The sequence below is a fragment of the Peromyscus eremicus genome, chromosome 4 (genome assembly GCF_949786415.1).
Source record: "Peromyscus eremicus chromosome 4, PerEre_H2_v1, whole genome shotgun sequence".
In the NCBI taxonomy this organism is placed as follows: domain Eukaryota; kingdom Metazoa; phylum Chordata; class Mammalia; order Rodentia; family Cricetidae; genus Peromyscus; species Peromyscus eremicus.
In genome coordinates, this window is record NC_081419.1 from 144163609 (window position 1) to 144185060 (window position 21452).

The window sequence follows — 21452 nt, forward strand, 5'->3', positions numbered from 1 at the left end:
AATCACAGTTATGAAGTAGCAATGAAATAATTTTATGGTCGGGGGTCACCACAGCATGTATTAAAGGGTCGCAGCGTTAGGAAGGTTGAGGACCACTGCATTATAAGCAGACAGGTGAGATCTGTCTCCTCCCTCCTTTGCATGCCCTGGTGTGAGGACTGATGCTTGCAGAAGCCACAGGAGGGACTGTCAGAGATGCACAGGGTACCCAGCCCAGGGCCACGTTCTTATTGCGCTGCTGCTGAAGCCCAGACCTCCCCGGCCCACATCACTTGCTCGGGAGGTGAGACAATGCCCTTTGCCCCAAATTCTCAGTGTTTTCGCCCTCAGAGCTCTGTGTTTCCCAGGACAATGTCTCGGCTCCAGGAGTTAACAGTGGTCCTGGTTGCCAAGGAAGCCTGGTGCCCATCAGGCCTCTAGAAGGACAATCTTCTCAGGCTGACATATTTGAGTGAGTGGCAGATGTATTGCTGAACCAATTTAATTTAAAATACTTAAAAGAATTTATTTCAGCTGTACATGGTGGAACTCACCGTTCATTTCCAGCACTAGGGAGGCAGAAGCACGAGGATCTCTGTGAGTTCAAGGCCAGCTTGGTCTACATAGCTAGTTCCAGGAAAGCCAGAATTACATATAGACACCCTGTCTCCAATAAACAAACAAATAAAAATAAGGTATCATCTGAGCTTTTGAGTCTGTTATATTGCTCTAGATCCTTTTGGGGTCCTCCTTTGGCTTCATCCACTCCTGGCTGCTCATTCCATTCCAGCGTCCTTTGCAGTGGCCAATGGCAGGTACGCTACGGCCAACTTCAAGTGTGGGCCGCATGTCAGTGCCTTCAACTTGTAGCTTTCTGCCCACCCCATCCCCTACCCCCCACCCGGCACTGGGTTTTCCTGTGGGTGCTGGGGATCGAACTCAGGTCCTCATGCTTGAGTGTAAACACTTTACTGAAGGAGCCAGAGTCACGCCCCCAGCCTCCGCAGCTCCTTTTTAGGTTGCGCTACTACTCGGCTTAGTTTAAGCTTGTTGAATTAATGCAGAAAGAATTTCCCACTCCTCCGGGTCCGCCCAGCTGGGTGGTAGCCAGCGCTCCCCCTGCTGCCCGTGGCTGGAATCTCTGGCCGGACTGTTGGCCGCACTTGGTGTTTATGCCGGCCGAGAGGGAAGCTGCCTGTCCCTTTAATTGGAAGGTACCAAGTCTTTCCAGGTTATGGTTCCTTCCTGAGTCCTTGTCTTAGAGTTCACGGCCAGGGACCCCGTCGGGAGCGGTGTGGAGATAGTGCTGTGTGTTAGTGGAGTTTTGGTCAGCGGGGCCCGGGAGGGACCGCAGGGGGGTGGCGCGCACCAGGATGTTCCTCCCCTGCGCCCCGTGGTCCAGTCCAAGATGGCGGCCACCATGAAGAAGGCGGTGAGTGTGGCCGGGCCGGGGTCCGAGGCGGCGTGGGCGCGGCGGCGGGGGTGCCAGGGGTGCGGGGCGGGGGGTCTGAGGAGTCGCGGGGCGCTGGTGGCCGGAGGTCTGGGAAGATGAGGTCTCCGAGGGGCCGGGGCCACGGGATGCGCGGTGCTGGGGCCCGCGCTGGGTACGTGGGTGCTGCGGTGATCCCGGTTCCCCGGCAGGGAAGGCGTCTGCCCTGCTCGGGTCGTGCGTCCCCTCGGGGAGCGGGTCGGTCTCCATCCCGGGACAGCTGATACCGCAGCCTCTGTGCTCCGCCCGGAGCCCCACGTCCATCCACGCTCGCCGCACCTGTGCCCTTCGGGCTAAAACTGTTGGTGGACGTTAGAGGACTCGGCCCGAGGGAGCGTGGCGGCTCCCCGGGGTCTCCCCCGCCCCTGTGGAAGGACACGGGTCCCCCCACCCCGCTCCCCGCACTTGACAGTTAGCCATTCCCTGGTGACTCATCCGGCAAGATGCTGTGTCAGGTGATTTTGTCTGTTCCCAAATCACAGCTCTTTATTATTTCATTTTAAAACGACACCTGATAATTGGTGCATGGAGCTCAGGATGGTATTTTATCACACTTTTAAAAGACATGGTCTTATGTGTGTGTTCCACACTGGCCCACAGCTCCCTATGTAGTCAAGGATGATTTTGAATTTCTGATCCCCCTGCCTCCACCCCCCAACTTCCAGGTGCAGGAATCGCAGGTGTTTGCCACGACATCTGGCTTTTGGTGTGCTGGTGGGGGTGAATCCAGGGCCTCATTCAGGATAGGCAACTAATCTACATGGCTATCCAGCCCTGTTTGTCACACTTTGAAATCAAGCTAAACTAACATGTGGGCATTATAACTCAAAAGTGTTTCCAGATATGCAGTCTAAGTAGAAAAAAGTAAAATTGCAGGAAGAAAAACAATACCAGCTGATAACTCTTGGGCTTTTACAGTGTATTTGGTGAAGTACTTAGTGTTTACGAGTTTCTTATTTTTTCTGCCATTTAAACCCTTTGGGAGATTCTGTTTTTATTCTTATTTAGCTGATGAGGAAACTGAAGGACAGAAGAAAAAGCTGGGATTTAAACAACATCCTCACTCCAGGGTCTGTGTGTGTGTGTGTAAGTGTAAGGGCGGGTCTCTGATGAGAGGGACCTGGCTGCAGACATTTGCTCTCATTCCACTGTTTTAGACCCTCTTTAGAATGTTGTTTGTGTTCTTGCTGTCCAGTGCCACGAATTTGTTGCGTCTGGCCACTGATGGATGATGGTCAGCCCTTCTGGTTTATTCAAGAGTGAATGATTGCAGAGACTGGGAAGGCGTCAGGATCAGGATGAGTTAGTTGCTCACCCTGCTGGTCTGTCACCCACAAATTGTTATACAGTAGCAAAGTAAGGTCCATGGCCATGTCATTTGGCTAAGTAGGAAACAGGTTCCATTTTGCCCCTTTTGTTAGATTGGGTCATCAGATGTCGGCAATACTGTTTCATTACATGATAAACACTAGGTTTGTCCTTTTGTTTTTTTGAGACAAGGACTCACTGTGTAGCCTTGGCGGGTCTGAACCTTAGAGATCTGAGTGCCAACTGAAATTGGTGAGAACTTTTTTTTTCTGGGCATCCAACTATCCGTACCTAAACTCAGTATAAAGTATGGTTTGTTTCCTCTTACAATCCCATAAGATGCTACCAGGAAAAGGGTAGAGTCAGGGTTCAGGGCGTTTTACTTTTCTCTTGAATCTAAAGCAAATCATGTCTCTTATACCTAGCAGAATTCCCTTAATCTATAATGCTCCTTTTTACCATTCTTCCCTTCCTTCATTTCTTTTTAATTTAGTCTCACGTCACTTGGGCTGGCCTCAAATTCACTATCCAGCAGAGGATGAACTTGGACTCTCCATCTTCCTGCCTCCACCTCCTGACTGCTGGACTGCAGCTTCCTCTCACCACACCTGGTTTCATACAGTGCTGGGAATGAAACTCAGGACTTCACATATGCTGGGCAAGCACGCTACCAGCTGAGTTAGCCTGGTACTGCACGTTGGAACCAATCCCGAGCAGGCAGAGTACTTACTTAGCTGTTGTTTGTCGACGGTTGACTGCACACCCAGGCCCTGTGCTTGATGCTCGGTTCACCATCCCTGCGCAGGTGGAAACACCTTCTTCATTTCACAGATGACAGATCGGGGTGGCTCCAGGGACCGAGCGAATGGCCTAAAGTTCCACATGCATGGTTTGGAGTCCGTCCTGCCTTTCTTCACTGCTGCGTGCAGTACTAGAAAATAACGGTTCTCAGTAGTCACTGTGTCTGGCTTGACTAAGACAGGCGTCGTTAGCCTTCTGGGCTTGTAGGTCTCTTTGAAAATCCAATTAAAACTACCAAGACCCTTCCAGAGAGTGCACATGCCGTATGCTGGGCATGTTCACCTTGCAGTCTTCGGTCCCAGAATATCTGTAAATGTGGCCCAACCTGTTTGTAGATGGCATCATGTCACAATGTCAAAAGGTTGGACACCCCTGCAGTGCCTACCTATTTTGCATATATGATTTGGGGGACTAAATCAACTTCTTGATGTCCTTGCACCCCAGTTAGAAGTTACTATCTCCCTGCCAAAATGTGGTTCAAGAAATGTAGAAGTGGGGTGGGGGTGCAGGTGTATGAGTACTTGCCCAGCATGTGAGGGCCGTGGGCTTAATCCTTAGCACCTTCAAAATGTGTTGTAGGAGCAACTGCCTTTAGGGATCACAGGTGGCACTTTTTTAGCTGCTGCTGCGGATCACCTCCTGGCTCAGCGTGAAGTAGCACTATGCCTTTAACTCACTGACTAAGTCCTTAACCTTGGGAGAAAAACTATCTCAAGGAACTGGGTCCCAGGGCTGCCAGTGCCTGCATGTGGCTGCTGTTTGGCAGGGCTACACCAGGAAATGCCTGCTTCGGAAAGATCCAAAGTAGCCAACTTGCAGCACTCATTGGCATCCAAATGTTTCTGAGTCTGATCTGTCATATTCCAGTATCACTTCAGATTCCAGTTCAGAAACTGTTCACCCCAGTTGCTTGCCATACAGGCCCTGCTGGAGCAGTGGTTCTCAACCTTCCTGATGCTAGAGCAGTGGTTCTCAACCTTCCTGATGCTAGAGCAGTGGTTCTCAACCTTCCTGATGCTAGAGCAGGGGTTCTCAACCTTCCTAATGCTAGAGCAGGGGTTCTCAACTTTACTAATGCTAGAGCAGTGGTTCTCAACCTTGCTAATGCTAGAGCAGTGGTTCTCAACCTTCCTAATGCTAGAGCAGTGGTTCTCAACCTTCCTAATGCTTCGAGCCTTTAATAGAGTTAGTTCCTCATGCTGTGGTGACCCCCAACCATTAAATTATTTTTGTTGCTACTTCATAACTGTAATTTTTCAACTGTTTTGAATTGTAATGTAAATATCTGTTTTCCGAGGTCTTAGGTGACCCCTGTGGAAAGGTTGCTCAACCCCAAGGGGTCGTGACCCACAGGTTGAGGACCACTGCATTAGAGCCTTTCCCTCCAATTCCCTTAAAGTCCTCATGTGTAAGTGACAGACTCATGTGTAAATGCATTCTAGGGCTTGGAGGCTCACTGTATATACAGAACACTGTAAACTCCCAAGGTAAGGAGGAAGTCTTCAGGGTTCTCTGTCTAGATTGATAATTCTCATAGGCAAAGGCGCCAGGTCTCTCCACCTTGGTGTTTGTTCAGTGTCTACTTTTCCTCTGTGTGTTGATAGGAATTACAGTGTTGAACCTCCATGCTGTGCCCACCAAGGTGGGAAGGGATCTTCCAGCATGCACTTTGGGTCTGATGACAGACTTAGTTAGACTCTAAAGGGGAGGCCTAAGTCTCTATCTGGGCCTGTCTGTCCAGACCACTGAGCTGTCTCTCGAGACTGCAGGCTGCCTTTCAACTTCTGGAGAAGTTTGTGTACACACGCCTTATGCCATAGCTTACAAGAGACCAGGAACGGTGGAGTGTGGGTATTGTCACTTACTCCTGCTGCTGGCAGAAGAGCCAGCCAATCTCACTGACCCTGCGTTTATTAGTTCCAATACGTGATGGTATCTGCAAATGTGACTATATGTAAGTAGCCTCAGTGAGAGCCTTTTCTTTGTAAAAGGTTTCATTTTTGTTTGTGTGCGCGTACATGTGCCTGCAGAGGGCAGAAGAGGGCCGCAGAGGCCCTGGAGCTGGCAGAGGCCCTGGAGCTGGCAGAGGCCCTGGAGCTGGCAGCACAGGCAGTGGTGAGCTGCCTGGTGCAGGTGCTGAGAACTGAGCTCAGGTCCTTTGGAGGAGCAGCAAGCGCTCCTAACCACAAGCCATCTCTCCAGCACCATGAACTTTTTGAGACAAGGTTTCTTTATGGATGCAAAGCTAGCTTCAAACTTGTAATCCTCCTGCCTCAGTCTCACATGCTGAGATGTGCTTCATGTCCATCTAGTAGGGCCTGTCTTTACATACACATAGCTTTACTCCCTTTTAAGCTATTGGCAAGTACACTTGTTCTTATTTTTATAAAGACTCCAGAAGGAAGGGTTGGTATTTAATTTCCTTTTTAAATATATTGAAACCCCTTTAAGATTCTGAAGCAATCTAAGAACTTCCTGCCACATCTTCTAACTCAATAGGAACTTGTGTACCTGCACACACATGGGTGTGCATATGTATACTTGACACTAGGAACAGATCGCTTGCATTAGAATCAAGGTCTGTCCATTTACTGCCTGTGTGGCTTGGCCCAAGTTATCTGAACTCAGGTCCCAGGTCATCTCTGAAGTGGTGATGTCCTTATGAGATGGGCGTTAGCAGAGTTCTTAGCGTCCGGTAGGAGCCCAAGTGTTGACTGTTACCGTCTAAACAGCTTTGTCTGCAGATCTGTCACATCAAATGTGAAATATAAAACGTTCAGTTTCCATCACCTTGTGGTGCATTCACTATGTTAGAATAAATACAGAGTTTCAATGTGTGGACCAGCGCATTGAAATGCTTGGTGACTCTAGCAGTGTATCAGCACAACATGCCCGTATGTGGTTTACCTCCGAAACAGTGTCTGTGAGATTCACTGAGTCATTCACAAAATGACTACATAACATTTTGCTTCCTGGGGATGTCTTGGTGAAACAATGGCCCAGCTCGGGAAATTCTGCCTTTGGGGCAAAGTTGGCTTTTCTTTTTATTAGGACTTTTATTAATTGCCTTTTTATATTTCGAACATTTGTTTACAGATGGTCCTGTAGGATAATGGGGAAGATGATAGAGTCACAAACAATTAGTCAGATGACACACTGTGATGTCTTAAGCCTTGTGCTCCTCACTTGTCTGAGGATGGGTGGTATACTGGTTGTTGACGCACAGTGTAAGATGGCCACCCGTAACTTCTCGATTGAAATTCTACAGAAAACTCAATATCTTTTTCAGGCTGCAGAAGATGTCAATGTTACTTTCGAAGATCAGCAAAAAATAAACAAATTTGCTCGAAATACGAGTCGAATCACAGAGCTAAAGGAGGAAATAGAAGTGAAGAAGGTACTGGATACCAACATCTGCTTTAGAAGTTCATACTGTAACCCTTAAAACTGAACTATATTTAGCAAGTTCTAGCTTCCTCATGGCTCCTTGTCCCTGGTGACACTGTCTGGACAGTTAATACGAAGTCTGTTTTTGTTTGTTTGTTTTGAGGTAGGGTCCTGATCCTACAGTTTACCATGTAGCTGAGGCTATCCTCAAACTCAGTCCTGCCTCAGCCTGCTGACTGGTCTGGTTATAGATGACTGCAAGCCCAGCTCAAGAGCTCATCTGTGCTCTTAGGAGAAGTGGGGTCGTAGTGAGTGAGGCCCTGGAGTCTAGTGCGGTTTCCCAGTACAGTTTTATACCATGTCTAAGGATTTGCCTGGGGATAAAACTAAACTTGTGTTTACTGATCCTGGAGCCCTACAGATGTAGGGACACTGAGCTGCTACTGCATGTCCTGTAATTCTCTAGGCCTGTGCTCAGCTTTTCATGTAGTTCTCTTTTCTTGCCTGACAGAAACACCTCCAGAATTTAGAAGATGCTTGTGATGACATCATGCTAGCAGATGATGACTGCTTAATGATCCCGTACCAGATCGGAGATGTTTTCATTAGCCACTCTCAAGAAGAAACCCAGGAAATGTTAGAAGAAGCAAAGGTGTGTGGGAGCCTTGTCTTGGGTGATGGAATCTAATTCTCAAATCGGGAAGCATGTCCTTCTGCAGCATGCATAGTCACAGGTGGAGGGGAACAGCCATGTCTCCTGAGGGTTTTATGCAGCATCCCAGGCTCTGAGCACTTAGCCAGTGTGGTTTTAGTAATCCACACAGCACACTTTAGAGTGAGGAACAGAGGCTCAGAGAGGTTCCAGGACTTAGCAAAATGGCACATGGCTGTGGTCTTCTGGCCCCCAGAACTTTGTTTCCAGGTGAAAAAATTGAGTTTGCACTAGCGTGTTATAAAGTAGAGTGGAATCCCTGGGAACTGTACCATCTGATGCCACCATCAGTGGTGAACCTGTCTCTCTGTTAGCCCCCACCTCCCCCTTCTCCTCCCCATCCACCTCTGTGTAACACCTGGGCCAGTTAACATTGTGCAGGAGCATTTTCTCTATCAGATGCTCGTTTATACAGCACACTGATCGGGAACCACACAGGCCTCCAACATACCACCACTGTCTTATGACTGTTTGAGGCCATCTTAATCTTGTGTTGAGGGGCATTGATTTGCTCACTGTGCCCTTATTAGCATTAATTTGTTTCCGATATTTTGCTGAAGTAATAATGTTCCAGTGAGCAGTCTTATGCATAAGTCTTGGTTCATATTTAGAAGCTTGTTTTGAGGAAATAAAGAGAAGTGTGGTTCCGGGGTTGAAGCTGGTTGCTTTAGAAGTGTCCACTGAGAGGGTGTGTGAAATGAATCCACGAGGCTTCCAGCCAGCCAGTGGGTGCGAAGCTGGCGACAGTTACTCCTGATACTGTTGCTTCATTAACTTGAGTGTTACTTCAAATGGTAGTCTCTGCTTCAGGTTTCTAAAACAGGACTTCCCACGGATGGAATCTGCATCTATAAACCTTGAGAAGGGGCTGGAGAGGTGGCTCAGTGGTTATGAGCACTGGCTGCTCTTCCACTCTTCCAGAGGCCCGGAGTTCAAGTCTCAGCAGAGACTGAGAATGCAGCCTTGACCCCACGATGAGCTAGTATTGGCCTGAGTTAAACGTTTGCACGTTCAGACTTTGGTCTTGGGTCTAATTATTACTGTCAGTTGCTCCTGACCATTCTAGAGCTCTTTACCTAAAATTCCTGACAAACATAATTCCAGACCACGTGCTCATAAGTCAGGCAGCTGAAGAAGCCAGTTAATTTAAACCGTTTCTTTTCCAGAAAACTTTGCAAGAAGAGATTGACGCCTTAGAAGCCAGAGTGGCATCCATCCAGCGGGTATTAGCCGACTTGAAAGTACAGTTATACGCAAAATTTGGCAGCAACATAAACCTTGAGGCGGATGAAAGCTAAACATTTTCTAATACTTTTTTTTTTATCTTGTTTAATAAACTTGAATATTGTCTTAAATAATAATTTCCCTCCTTCAAATGAAACGAAAGGAAAACTTTCTTTTTTTAAATTTTTCATTTAATTAATGGAAACTTGCCTATTTTCACATGTCTTGCTTATTTATTTTATATTTTTGAAAGAAGACAGTATTCATGTATGTATTTTGCATAATGATTATATCAATTTTAGGGGCTTTATGTCATGTTATTAAAATCAGTTAAACAGTCTTTGTTTCTGTATTATCATTTTAAAATTCTTTCATTTTGCATTTTTAAGAAACCTTAGGAAGCTGGGCTAAAGGAAGTGGTGACCTCAGGGCAAGATCCCACCCAGTTACTAGTTTCCAACTCATGAAAAGGAATTAAAGAAAAGCTTAGAGCTGGATGTGGTGGTGCACGCCTTTAATCCCAGCATTCAGGAGTCAAAGGCAGGCCGATCTCTGTGAGTTCGAGGCCAGCCTGGTCTACAGAGTGAGTTCCAGGATAGGCAAGGCTACACAGAGAAACCCTGTCTCAAAGAAAGAAAGAGAGAGAGAGAGAGAGAGAGAGAGAGAGAGAGAGAGAGAGAGAGAAAGAAAGAAAGAAAGAAAGAAACCTTAAGATCAGTGGGTAAGATCAGTGGGTAAGAGCAATCCCCACCAAGTTGATGGGCTGAGTTTGACCTCGGGGACCCACATGGTGGAGAGAACCAGCTCCCCCAAATTGTCCTCTGACCTCCATGTGTCTGTGCGCACGCGTGCCCCTCCCCCCCCAAACGTAATGAAGTAGCTGCTGATATTTCAAGCAAGGAGAGGAGGGGGCTTTTTGCCTTTTAAAGATTTAGTATTTTTATTTGTGTGTGTGTGTAAGTCTGTGTACTATGGGTGTACTATGTGTGTACTGTATGTGCAGTCCCCATGGGCCAGAGGGTAGGAGATCCCTTGGATCTGGAGTCACAGGCAGTTGTCAGCCACAGGATGTGGGTGCTGGGAACTGAACCCAGGCCTGCAAGAGCAGAGCCAGCTCTCCTGCCTCCAGGGGAGTTTATGTAATTTCAGATAGGATCCACCATGTAGTCCTGCTTAGCCTGAAACTCGCTGGCCTTGAACTCACATGATCCACCTGCCTCTGCCTCACGAGGCAGATTTAGAGTGTGTGACACCACACCTCGCCTTTTTTCTTAGCAGTTGTGTCCTGTTGCCTGTCCACCTGACGTCAGTGGCTGATGGTGATGCTCAGCTCACACCTGCCTGCATTGCTTCCTTCACAGCCAAAGGGCTGTCTCTCACTCACAACATGTAGGTATATGTATAACATACATGTCTTAGGCCTATGTCACATGTATCTGTGTTACAGATATAGGTAATTGATGATTCATGTCAATCTTCATACAAACAGAAAAACAGATATTGTAGAAGTTGAGGTCTATAGAAAGAAATGTTTACTTAATTTTTTTTTAAAGCATTTGTGTGTGGGGTGTGTGGGGGGAGGGTGGGTATGTGTGGAGGTCAGAGACAACTTTTGGGCATTATCCTGTTCCACCATGTAGGTTCAATGGATTGAACTCGCGTCATCAGGCTTGGCTGCAAGCACCTTTACCTGCTGAGCCGGCTGCTGCTCCAAAATGTTTGCGCGTTTAATTAAAGTTAGTTTTAGATCTGTAGTGCTTTGTGATTAAATGCTCATGTTGATAAAGATGTAGAAAATAGGCCACTGTTTAAAAGCAAGACTTGTTTTTGAGATGAATGCACCCCCCCCCAAGAGACACATATATTAGTTACTTTTTTTCTGTTGCTGTGATGAAATAGTGTGACCAACACAACTTAAAGAAGGAACAGTTTAGAATCTGTCGTGGCATGGGAAGTATGGCAGCAGGAAGCTCAGAGCCCAGCTAAAAGCACACCCCAGAGGGACTGAACCGGAAGTGGGCATGCCGTGAATCCTCAAAGCCTTCTCCCACCCACGGTGATCTACTTCCTCCAACAATGCCGAACCTTCTCAGAACCTCTCCTAATGGTGCCACTGACCAGGGCCAAGTGCTCACATACCTGAGTCTGTGGGAATAGTTCTCATCCTGACCACCATGTGTGTCCTGGAGTTGGAAGGCCTGTGCACTAACTTCCCACCAGATGGCACTGATGTGCCAGAGTACCCAGGGAAGTGTCATTGTGCAAGAATGGGCTACTTTCAGGATTAATAGAATTGTACAAGAGATTGTTTAACCTTCAAGGGTCAGCATTTGCAATGTGATGTTTTTGGTAAATGCTTGTAAATAAGCTTAAAGATGGATGTATAACTTCTAAAATTCTTAACAAAGATACTTGTTTTAAGATTTATTTTTAATTTGTGTGTGCCCCACTCTGGGCTTCCCCTGCTGACATAGTGCAGGTGCCTATTGAGGCCAGAAGAGGGCGTCATATCCTCTAGAGCTGGAGCTACAGGCAGTTTGTGAGCTACTTGTGGATGCTGGGAGCCAAACCTGGGTTCTCCGAAAGCAGCAAGCAGTCTTAACCACTGAGCCACCTCTCTAACCTCAAGGCAGACTTCCTTGCTTTGTTTTGTTTTTGAGACATGGTTTCTAATATATAGCCCTGGCTGTCCTGGAACTCGCTATGTAGATCAGGCTGGCCCTGAACTCATGGAGATCCACATGCCTCTGCCTCCTAAATGCTTGGGTTAAAGGGCTACACCACCAGGCCTGGCTTCCAAGTCAAGCTTAAATTACTGCAAAAAGATCCTAGCAAATGACTCACAAGGATTCTTCTTCAAGCCTTTGGTTATCATGCTGTTAGAGGCACGAGGCTGGGAGGTAATTCAGTCAGGAAATGGGTAACACAGAACCAAATTAGCCTGGGCAATGTCATGAGGCTGTCCCAAAAGCCCAAACCAGGGTTAGGAAAGATAGCTCAGTTGTGGTATTTTACTTGTACTGAAATGTGATTTTAATTGTATGTTAATAAAGTTGCCCGGGGGTCAGAGTTATTAGAGCCATAGCAAGAGCATGGCAGTGGTGGCACATGCCTTTAATCCCAGCACTTGGTAGACAGAGCTAGGTAGATCTCTGTGTGTTCAAGGATACAGCCAACATTGGAGACACACGCCTTTAATCTCAATACCATAGAGGACCTGGAGGGCTGTACATACAGGCAGTGACAAGGCAGTCACGTGTTTGTGTTTACAACCAATGAGAAGGCAGAACAGAAAGACTATTTAAAGACATACACACAGGAAGTAGGCCCCCTTTTCGGAGAGCTCTCCTGGCTGAAGCAGGAAGGGTAAGGCTCTTAGTTCTGACCTCTTTGCTTTCTTCTCTGAATCGGCTCTGTGTTTCTTATTTAATAAGACGGTTGGTTACATCTACACTCAGTGGTTAAAAGCCAAGAGCCAGTACTGCTCTTGCAGAGGACCCCTGCACCTAGGCTGGGTGGCTCACATCCACCTAATGAGCCCCAGGGAATTTGATATCCTCTTCTGACCTCCTGGGGCACTTGTACCCCCACACAGAAACACACACATCATTAAAGATAAAAGGTAAGAAAACAAAACCCAAATCAAAAAGATGATTTGGGCAAAGGGGTTCTGCCTCAGAAATGGATCATTGTTACTGTAAAGATTTACTGTAGAATCAGTCTGGTCCCTCTTGATTGCCCCTCTGCCTTCCTTGGGATGACACAGCCTGAAGGCCTTGCTAGATGCTGGCTGTGTGCCCTGGAGCTTCCCAACCTCCAGAGTTGTAAGAAAGCAACCTGTTCTTTAAAAATTACCTGCCCCAGGCAGTCTATTTTAACCACACGAAGGAACTAAACCTAAACCTGGGAACCTGGGGTGATTCTGAAACAGTGAGATAATTTGGTTCTTTAAGGGCCAGCTGGGGCACTGGAGCCCCCCACCTGACAATCTAACACAGCCCATCCATGGACCAGGTAACAAGAAACAGGAGCATCTTGTTATCTGATCCCAAGGGCTTAGGGGTGGAGGGTGGCTGGAGGCATCCCGGCTGCTGGTAGTGAACAGATCATAAAAGATTAAACTGTGGGTAATGTGAAAGTATTCTTACAAGGAAATTAGTGTGGAGGGAAGGAGGCAGGATGCAGCTTAATGCTGGTGCTGGATGGAAGGAAAAGCCTTAAAGAAAAAGATCAGGGAAAACAGTGTATCTGTTACCTGTGTCTCCAGGGTCAGATCCAGCCTCCCACAGCCTCGACAAGCTGGTCTTGGCCACTTGTCCTTAATAGGCCAATGAAACAGTAATAGTGAAAAGCAGAGACCAGGTGTGGGGGTGGGGGGAGATTTATTCAGTGTCTGCAATGGGGACAAATAAACAGGTTCAGTGATTTCATCCAACCCAAGTCTGCCTCTGAGAGCATTGACATGAAGTTTAGGTTTAAATAGAGGGCAAGAGACATGCCTAGCCAAGCGGTTCTGGCCAAAGTGTGTTCCTGCTCCTCATGGACCATCTTTGCCTCTACTCCAGCCTCTTCTGCAAGTTGGTCAGAAGATTTCCTGTGTCCTGGCCTGCCAGTGGTCGGGACAAATTTCTCCCACTCACGTACCCCAAGTAAACGCACAGAGGCTTATATTAATTATAACTGCATGGCCATGGCTCAAGCTTTTTGCTAGCTAACAGCTCAGTCGATAGAGCGTGAGACTCTTGATCTCAGGGTCGTGGGTTTGTGCCCCATGTTGGGTAGCAGATATTGGTTTAAATATTAAGGCAACTCCACGTAGTTGAAAGGGAGGTTTATTTTGTGGAGTAACTTACAAGTGAAGGGATAGGTAACAGGGTCTGGGAAAGGTGAAATGCAGTCCAATGGTGTTCTCTGGAGAACTCTGCTTGGTCTACCTCCAGTGTCCAGGATCCAGGAACCAATAGAGCTGGCCCATCTGGATCTCAGGTCTTCAAGGGTCCTTTTTTGGCTCTGCCTTGTAGGCATGACAGTTACTGAAGCCTCAAAGGGGGTGGTACTTCCAGGTCAAAACTGAAATGGCTACCCACTACACATAACTATGAATCTATGTATCACCATATGTTCCAGGGCTTTACCTGCATCCTATTACATGTTGTTCCTTGGGCAGCTTGTTGGCATCTCTCATTGCCTTCTTCCTGTCTCTCTCCTTGAATATCCCACCTGCCTCTAAGCTGCTTTGCCATAGGCCAAACGGTTTTATTTATCAACCAATCAGAGCAACACATATTCGCAGCATATAGAAAGACATTTCCCCATCAGTCAGGCAGGCTGTCATAGCTTTGTGAATCCTGTCCAGGAAACAAGTGCTCTGTCTGGCAGGCACCAGGCCACAGTCCCCTTTCTTCTCCCAGCATGCTACTCCTGGGGAAATGCCAATTCCTTGGGGGACATTTGTCTCAACTCTGATAGCCAATGTGAGGGGCATGAGGGCCTGCTTAGAATGTCTTCATTCCTGTCAGGACAGTTTCAAAAGACTGGATCTTGGTGGCCCTAAGAAGCTAGGCTCACAGAAGTCAACAGACAAGAAATAGTCAAAAACAGGGAAAGGCGGTGTATTCAGTGTGGCCACATTGGAGAAGAGGAGTAATGAGGTGTATCCCCTGAGTCCTGACATGGGGATTAGGGTTACATAGAAGGTAAGAGGCACACACACTGAGAGTCCTGGCCTTTGTGTGTCCATCTATCCCTGTTTTCACGCCAGTCTTCCCTTCAATGTGGTATAACAAGTTTGTCAGAAAACGTGAAATCTCTCCTTGAGGAGGCAGCATAGGGACAAGCCTCCCCTCAGGCTGGCACCAGGTCCTCAGCCTTTCCCTTCCCCAGCATAAAACTCCTGGGAAATTACAATTTCTTTTAAAAACATATATATGTGTGTGTGTGTGTGTGTGTGTGTGTGTGTGTGTGTGTGTGTGTGAGAGAGAGAGAGAGAGAGAGAGAGAGAGAGAGAGAGAGAGAGAGAGAAGAGAGTTCGTGAAGAGAGTTCGAGTTGTGGGTTTTCTGATTCCACCTGGGGATTGAACTCAGGTCCTCAGGCTTGGCAGCTGAGCCATCTTGCTGGCCCCTAATTCTAATTTGTTGGGGTCTATTTTCTCAAAAGTCTGATAGAGAAAGGATACATTGATCCTGACAGGAAGGTTACATATGGAGTCGGTGGGAGGATCCAGGGGAGACAGAGGTGCCAAGTCCAGGAACAGGAGCACATCCAGGCGGCAGAAAGGACGTCACAGGACAAGGAAGGGGGTGCACTACACAGATCTGATAATCTCAGTCAACACACATGCTGCATCCCAGTTACCCACCCCCACAACAATAAATAAAATTTCAAAAGGAAATGACAACACGGTGGTTAGATGAATACTACCCTAGTAATATAGAAATTAGTTATATTTTTAATTTTGCAAAAGCTTGTGCTGGCTAGTTTTATGTCAACATGACACAAGCTAAAGTCATCTAAGAGGAGGGAGCCTCAATTAAGGAAATGCCTCCACAAGATCAGGCTGTAGGCAAGCCTGTAAGGCATTTTCTTAATTAGTGATTGATGTGGGGCCAGCACATTGTGGGGGATGCCACCCCTGGGCTGGTGGTCCTGGGTTATGGAATATTATTTTAACTGTAAAGATGTGTTACATCTGTTTATGCTGAGGAATATTGCTTTAACTGTGTAAAGATGTGTTATGTTTGTTTATGCTGAGGAATATTGCTTTAACTGTGTAAAGATGTGTTACATCTGTTTGTGCTGTGGAATATTGCTTTAATTGTGTAAAGGTGTGTTACTTGTGTTTGTGCTGTGTTTGTTTAATTATGTAAAGATGTGTTGCATTTGTTTCACCTTGCCTGCCTAAGGCACCTGATGGTCTAATAAAGAGCTGAATGGCCAATAGCTAGGCAGAGAAAGGCTAGGCAGAGCTAGCAGGCAGAGAGAATAAATAGGAGGAGAAATCTAGGAGAGAGAGGAAGAGAGCAAGACAAAAGAGAGAAAAGAAGGAGGAAGAGGTGAAAACAGTGGAGAGAGGGATGGACACGCCAGGGTCCAGAAGCCAGGCAGCCACCAACCAGCCAGACCTAGAGACAGCAGGAAAGTAAGATATACAGAAAGAAAAAAGGTAAAAAGCTCCAAGGTAAAACATAGATGAAGAGAAACAGGCTAAGTTATAAGAGCTAGTAAGAAAAGAGCTAAGCTAGGCCGAGCATTCAAAACTATTAAGTCTCTGTGTCATGATTTGGGAGCTGATTGGTGGCCCTAAAGAAAACCTGCTACGCTGGGTTTCATAAGAGAGCAGGCTGAGCAAGCCCTGGGGAGCAAGCTAGTAAGCAGAACCCTTCATGACCTCTGCATCAGCTCCTGCCTCCAGGTTCCTGCTCTGCTTGAATTCTTGTCTTTCCTTCAGTGATGGACTGAATGTGGACTGAATGGACTTTCACAATGTGGAAGTGTGAGCCAAATAAACCCTTTCCTCCCCAACTTGCTTTTTGGTCATGGTGTTTCATCACAGTCCTAGAAACCTTAATAGAGACAGGCTTTCTCTTGAGGGTTAAGTACTGGAAAGGATAGGAAAAGTGACCGAAGGAGAGAAAGGCATAGTTGGACAGACAACGGGAATCTTCAATAATCTTTTATTTCTTGAGGTAGAACACGGGCCCACCGCTGTCGTTATTCAATGTGTTTATCATGGGGTATTTGTGTGTTAGCCCTCTTTTTCAGATGAGGACACTCTGACCCTGAGTTCAGAAGCCACTGCTGAAGGCTACACTGTGGGCAGGTGCAGAGCTGGGCCTGGTGAAGCTCTGTGTGACCTTCCTGTGTCCTTTCTGGCTTGCCCTCCCGTCTAGGATGCAGCTCCTTGGCTGCATCCTAACTTGGCTGAAGGAAGCTATGTATGCCTCACTAGTGCTAGGATGGAGTAAGGACTCCATAAATTCTGTTTAATGTGATTAGCCCTGTGAAAACCCAGAGGCTCTTTGGGGCCACTCGAAGCCATGAAGTTAGGTGATGTGACCTTTGTACCGGTTTCACCACAAATAATACTGTGTGGACCAACTCTAAGTAACTTTCATAGTGTTGACACAAAACCACAACTCTTACCCCAAAAGCGAGGAGATAGTTTATTCTGGAGCTAAATATGAGTGACCACAGCCAAGGGACACACATTTGGTTACCCCAAATTCCATGTTCCAGCATGGAAGTAGTTCAGTGAAGTTTTCATATAAACAGAATGAAGAAAAGCATAAATCAAACACTGGTAGAAACATCAGAGAGACAGTACAGCCAAGGGGACAAGCCCCAGCCATGGGCCTCAGATGCTGCCTGGTAGCATTCTTAGCTCTTAGATTGTTAGAAAATGAGATTTTTGTTAATACATTCCAAAAGCTTTTTATTTGTTAGTCACGGATGTTAGGGCAGACACAGAGGTGGCAAGGCATGACTATTTAGGGGCTAAGGATAGCCTGAGCGAAGTTATAATTAACCCCTGAATCTACAACATTCCAACCTCCCTGCACCACTGGAGTTTTAATCAATCAGCTCTTGGGGACATGGCTTCTTCCCAGGAATTCTCATTTATAGTAGGTACTCTGAACACATCGCCTCCCTTAGGATTTTCATGAATGCTAAGTAAATTTACCTGCCTGAACCTCTTCCTCCTGAAGAAGAGAAAAAAGAAAAAGAGGAAGAAGGGAGAGGAGGAGGAAGAGGAGGAGGAGGAAGAAGAAAAAGAAGACGAAGAAAAGAGGAGCACATTTTATGTCTTGGCATAAAGAAAACGTAATAGAGACTGTTATATTAACTGCCCTCTGTAGCATGAATTGTTAGAAGGTCTTATTAATAAAAACAAACCCAGAGCCAGGTATTGGGGTGAATTCTGAAAGATCAGAGAAGCTGAACAAGCCACAGCCACCTCACCTCACCAATTCCTCAGCTGATCCTGTTTCCTCAGACTGGAAGCCTCTGTGTCCTCATCCAAATGGATCTCAGCTGAACTGTGCTGCTCAAAAGCCTAAAAGCTTAACCAGCCAAAAGCCTCTACTTCCTGGTTCTCACGCTTGATATACCTTTCTGCTTCCTGCCATCACTTCCTGGGATTAAAGGCATGCGTCACCATGCCTGGCTGTTTCCAGTGTGGCTTTGAACTCACAGAGATCCAGACAGATCTCTGCCTTTGGAATGCTAGGATTAAAGGTGTGTGTGTGTCACCATTTTCTGGCCTCTATATCTAGTGGCTGTGCTGTTCTCTGACCCCAGATAAGTTTATTAGGGTGCACAATATTTGGGGGAACACAATATCACCACGCCCCTCCCCCACTTTTAAAAGAAAACAAGTACTTTCATGGGGCTATGAGGGGGTGTGGCCTTGAATATTCTACCTGCTGTAACTGGTTGAGAGGTGGGACCTGCTTTGATGCAGATAGACTGTCAGGTGATAGGTGAGAAGTGGGGTTCTTTGTGGTGGGGGTAGGGGCATCTGATTAAAAAATATGATGTAAGGCAGAACTCTTTGATACAAAGGGATCCAATTTTTCTAGTTCCTTTAAAAACTTGCTTTAAATAAAGGGTGTATGCAGTGGCATAAAATGGCATTTGGGTTTAAAGATATTGAAATGTTTTTGACTTAATGATAAATCATAAAACCACCTGGGAGGAGACAAAGTATAATTCATGGAATGGTGGTTTTGTTTTGTTTTCTCTGACTCTTGTTACTTAGCCCTGGCTGATTTAGATTTCTCCGTGTAGCTCAGGCTTGTAGACAGACTTTTCTTTTTGGGCCACTAGCTCACAAGAAATGACACAGAGACTTATTAATTATGAAATCTCGGCCTTAGCTTAGGCTTGTTTCTAACTAGCTCTTCTAACTTAATTTAACCTCTATTTTTAATCTACATTCTTCCACACGCTCATTACCTCATCTCCATTATGTCCATCCTGATTATTCCATGTCTGGATGGCAAATCTGCCTTTCTTCCCAGAGCTCTCTCTGTCCATAAGTCCCACCTAAACCTCTTGCCTAGCTGTTGGCCATTTAGCTTTTTATTAAACCAGTCACAGTGACACATTTCATACAGTGTAAAGGAATATTCCACAACACAGGCTAGACTCAAATTTCCTATCTCCAAGTCTCAGCTTCCTGATGGATGGGATTACGCGGGTGTGCACCACCACATCTGGTGCTAATCACTTCTTATACCTCCTGCTTCATCTTTCAATCCTGCTGCATTTGGGGCTAAAAAAAAATACAAAGTTGCTGGATGTGGTGATACCTATAATCCACATTCTCAGAAGGTAGGAACTCTCTTGGATTGGGAGTTCCCGGCTAGCCTGTATATGAGGCCCTTTCTCAAAAACAAAGTGAAACAAAACAAAAAAGTCAAGGGTCATTCTAACACTTGAACTGAGCACTGGAAGCCCCCAAAATCAGCCTCTTACTAAAAGACTGGGTGTTGCACCCCCAAGTTTCAGTAAAGTAGTTTTAAGGTCCCTTATACCACACAGAACAAAAACATTACCCTGTGAAACAAAGTTCTTTTCAGAGCTGCATCCTGTGGAAAACTTGGTTTTTGTATACAGTTCCCCATGCTGCAGATGATGCTGGACTCATGGCCATGCTTGGGTGCTTTGTATGATTTGATCTAATATAGGATGGGGTTAGAGATGGATAATTAATGAAAAAATGCTAGAGTCCCCATAGCATTTGTATAAATAATGAGCCATGCCTTCAGGCTTGCTGTGGAATGCCCAGGTCTGCTCTCAGGTTAAACAGTTTATTGGTGCCAATATAAATAGGCAGAGACTGACATAGAATGCATTCTTTCTTGAAAGTAACTACCTATTTGCTTACAGTCTGAACTATTCCAGGAAGCCTTTGAAAAGCATGGAAGGAAGGGAACCCTTACCCTGCTTAGATGGAATTTGTGTATGGGATTTAAATAGCTCTTCACTAGTAACTGGTATTTGCAGCTTTTTATGGAGGTCTTTAAAAGAAAACAAACACACAGGAACTGGACTGAAATTGTACATTGAGAAATTGTAAATGTTATGCAGGTGCTACATGGGATCCACCAGTGCTACATGGGATCCACCAGTGCCACATGAGATCCACCAGGGTGATCAGATGTCTTTGTTCCATTTGTTTAATGGCAGTTGTGTGCCCCATGCAGGATAACCAGCAAATGTAAAATGTGGGTTTTGGCATTACAGCTGCTTGTCACAGAAAACCAAGGCAGCTAAAAGACAATAACACACCATCCTGTACAGTCAAGAATGGAAGCTTTCATTGCTCTACAGAACAAGGATGGTGAGAATAGATGACTGTGACACCCAGAAAAGCCACTACCACGCAAGGAACATGGGTTATGCCACATGTGATTATTGGATGCCTGTGGTGCTCACCAAGATGAATGGAATAAATCATGTCTTGAACTGAGGTACGTTTAAACCAGAATCACTTTGCTCAGTCTAACTCAGATGTCTCTGGTAGCCATGGAGCTCATTTAAATGAATGAAACACTGGAGAAGCAATAGCTGTGTGGCTTGGAGGTGACAGAAATTTCTAGTGTACCATAGTTTATACCCACTCTATGGTCTTAGTAACCAAGTTGCTGGCTTCTATAAACATGAGGTTTTTGTTTTATGCTAAAAGCATCCTTGCTTAGACCCCTGGGATTTCAGGAGATGGTGGGCTGTGGCCAGGTGACCCAGCCCATCACTAGGAGGAAACAACCTATTGGCTTTGGCCATCTGTTGCCATGTTGGAATGTATGCGAAAATTGATAAGCTTCTGGTTGGTCAAGAGAAGCTAGGCATCTCAGTTTACTTTGGTCTTAGTTTCTTTTCTGTTGCTGTGATAAAATCCTCTGACCCCCCTCTTGCAGGTCGCAAGAATATATTATAGAGATCCAGCTGTATATTAAACCTATACCTAGAAATTTCAAGGCATTTTTCTAGAGGAAGGTATTTATCAAGGAATATTTGGTGTTATTCAGTTTTTAATATTTCAGCTGTCTTCTGCTATGAAATTCTTGTGGGCCCATATACTACTAGACCATACTGGCAAACAGTGTAAGCTTCTCAGATGCTGTTCCACTAGGTAACTAACACCCTGCAGGGTCTAGGAGACAAGCAGGCTGTGGATGCATAGCTTTGTTTCTTGTTCAAATGAAGCTCAGACCTCCTTTCCCCAGACAGGAAAATGGCATTCCAGAGCAATTGACTCACAACAAAGGTTTTTGCATATCCAGGTGGAGTGAAGGGTGGAACAAGATTCCTGGCCAGGATAGAGTCATATGGCAAGGAGAGGAAGAACAAAGCAGTTTTTCTGTAGATGGTAGACAGAGCTGCGTGGCAGGAGAGAAGAGAGAAAGGCAGAGGTTCTACAGATGGTAAGGCAGATTTCTTGTAGAGTTTTCTCAGAGCCAGGAGTTAGGAGCAAGGAAGGAAAGATGGAGGATGAAGGAACAGAGGATGAAGATGAGGTCAAAAGCATAAGGGCTTAGTTATTACTA

At 46.0% G+C, this 21452-nt stretch overlaps 1 protein-coding gene across 2 annotated transcripts; it reads left to right on the forward strand.

The window, feature by feature from the left end:
• Nucleotides 1–1282: 1282 nt before the first annotated feature.
• Pfdn4 (prefoldin subunit 4) lies at nucleotides 1283–9240 on the forward strand. 2 transcript variants are annotated; one of them, XM_059261985.1, is made up of 4 exons: nucleotides 1283–1411; nucleotides 6867–6974; nucleotides 7476–7616; nucleotides 8843–9240. In XM_059261985.1, the coding sequence occupies exons 1-4, from the start codon at nucleotides 1388–1390 to the stop codon at nucleotides 8972–8974; spliced, it is 405 nt and encodes a 134-aa protein (XP_059117968.1). In that variant the 5' UTR covers nucleotides 1283–1387; the 3' UTR covers nucleotides 8975–9240. The 2 variants fall into 2 exon arrangements, with proteins under 2 accessions (XP_059117968.1, XP_059117969.1); XM_059261986.1 differs by lacking the exon at nucleotides 1283–1411 and adding an exon at nucleotides 1799–1923.
• Nucleotides 9241–21452: the final 12212 nt, after the last annotated feature.

Bases quoted from the DNA above. Each gene is read 5' to 3' on its own strand.
- Pfdn4 (XM_059261985.1), top strand. From the start codon at position 1,388: ATGGCGGCCACCATGAAGAAGGCG. The intron at 1,412-6,866 runs GTGAGTGTGGCC...TATCTTTTTCAG, and splicing joins CGGCCACCATGAAGAAGGCG to GCTGCAGAAGATGTCAATGT. The intron at 6,975-7,475 runs GTACTGGATACC...CTTGCCTGACAG, and splicing joins AGGAAATAGAAGTGAAGAAG to AAACACCTCCAGAATTTAGA.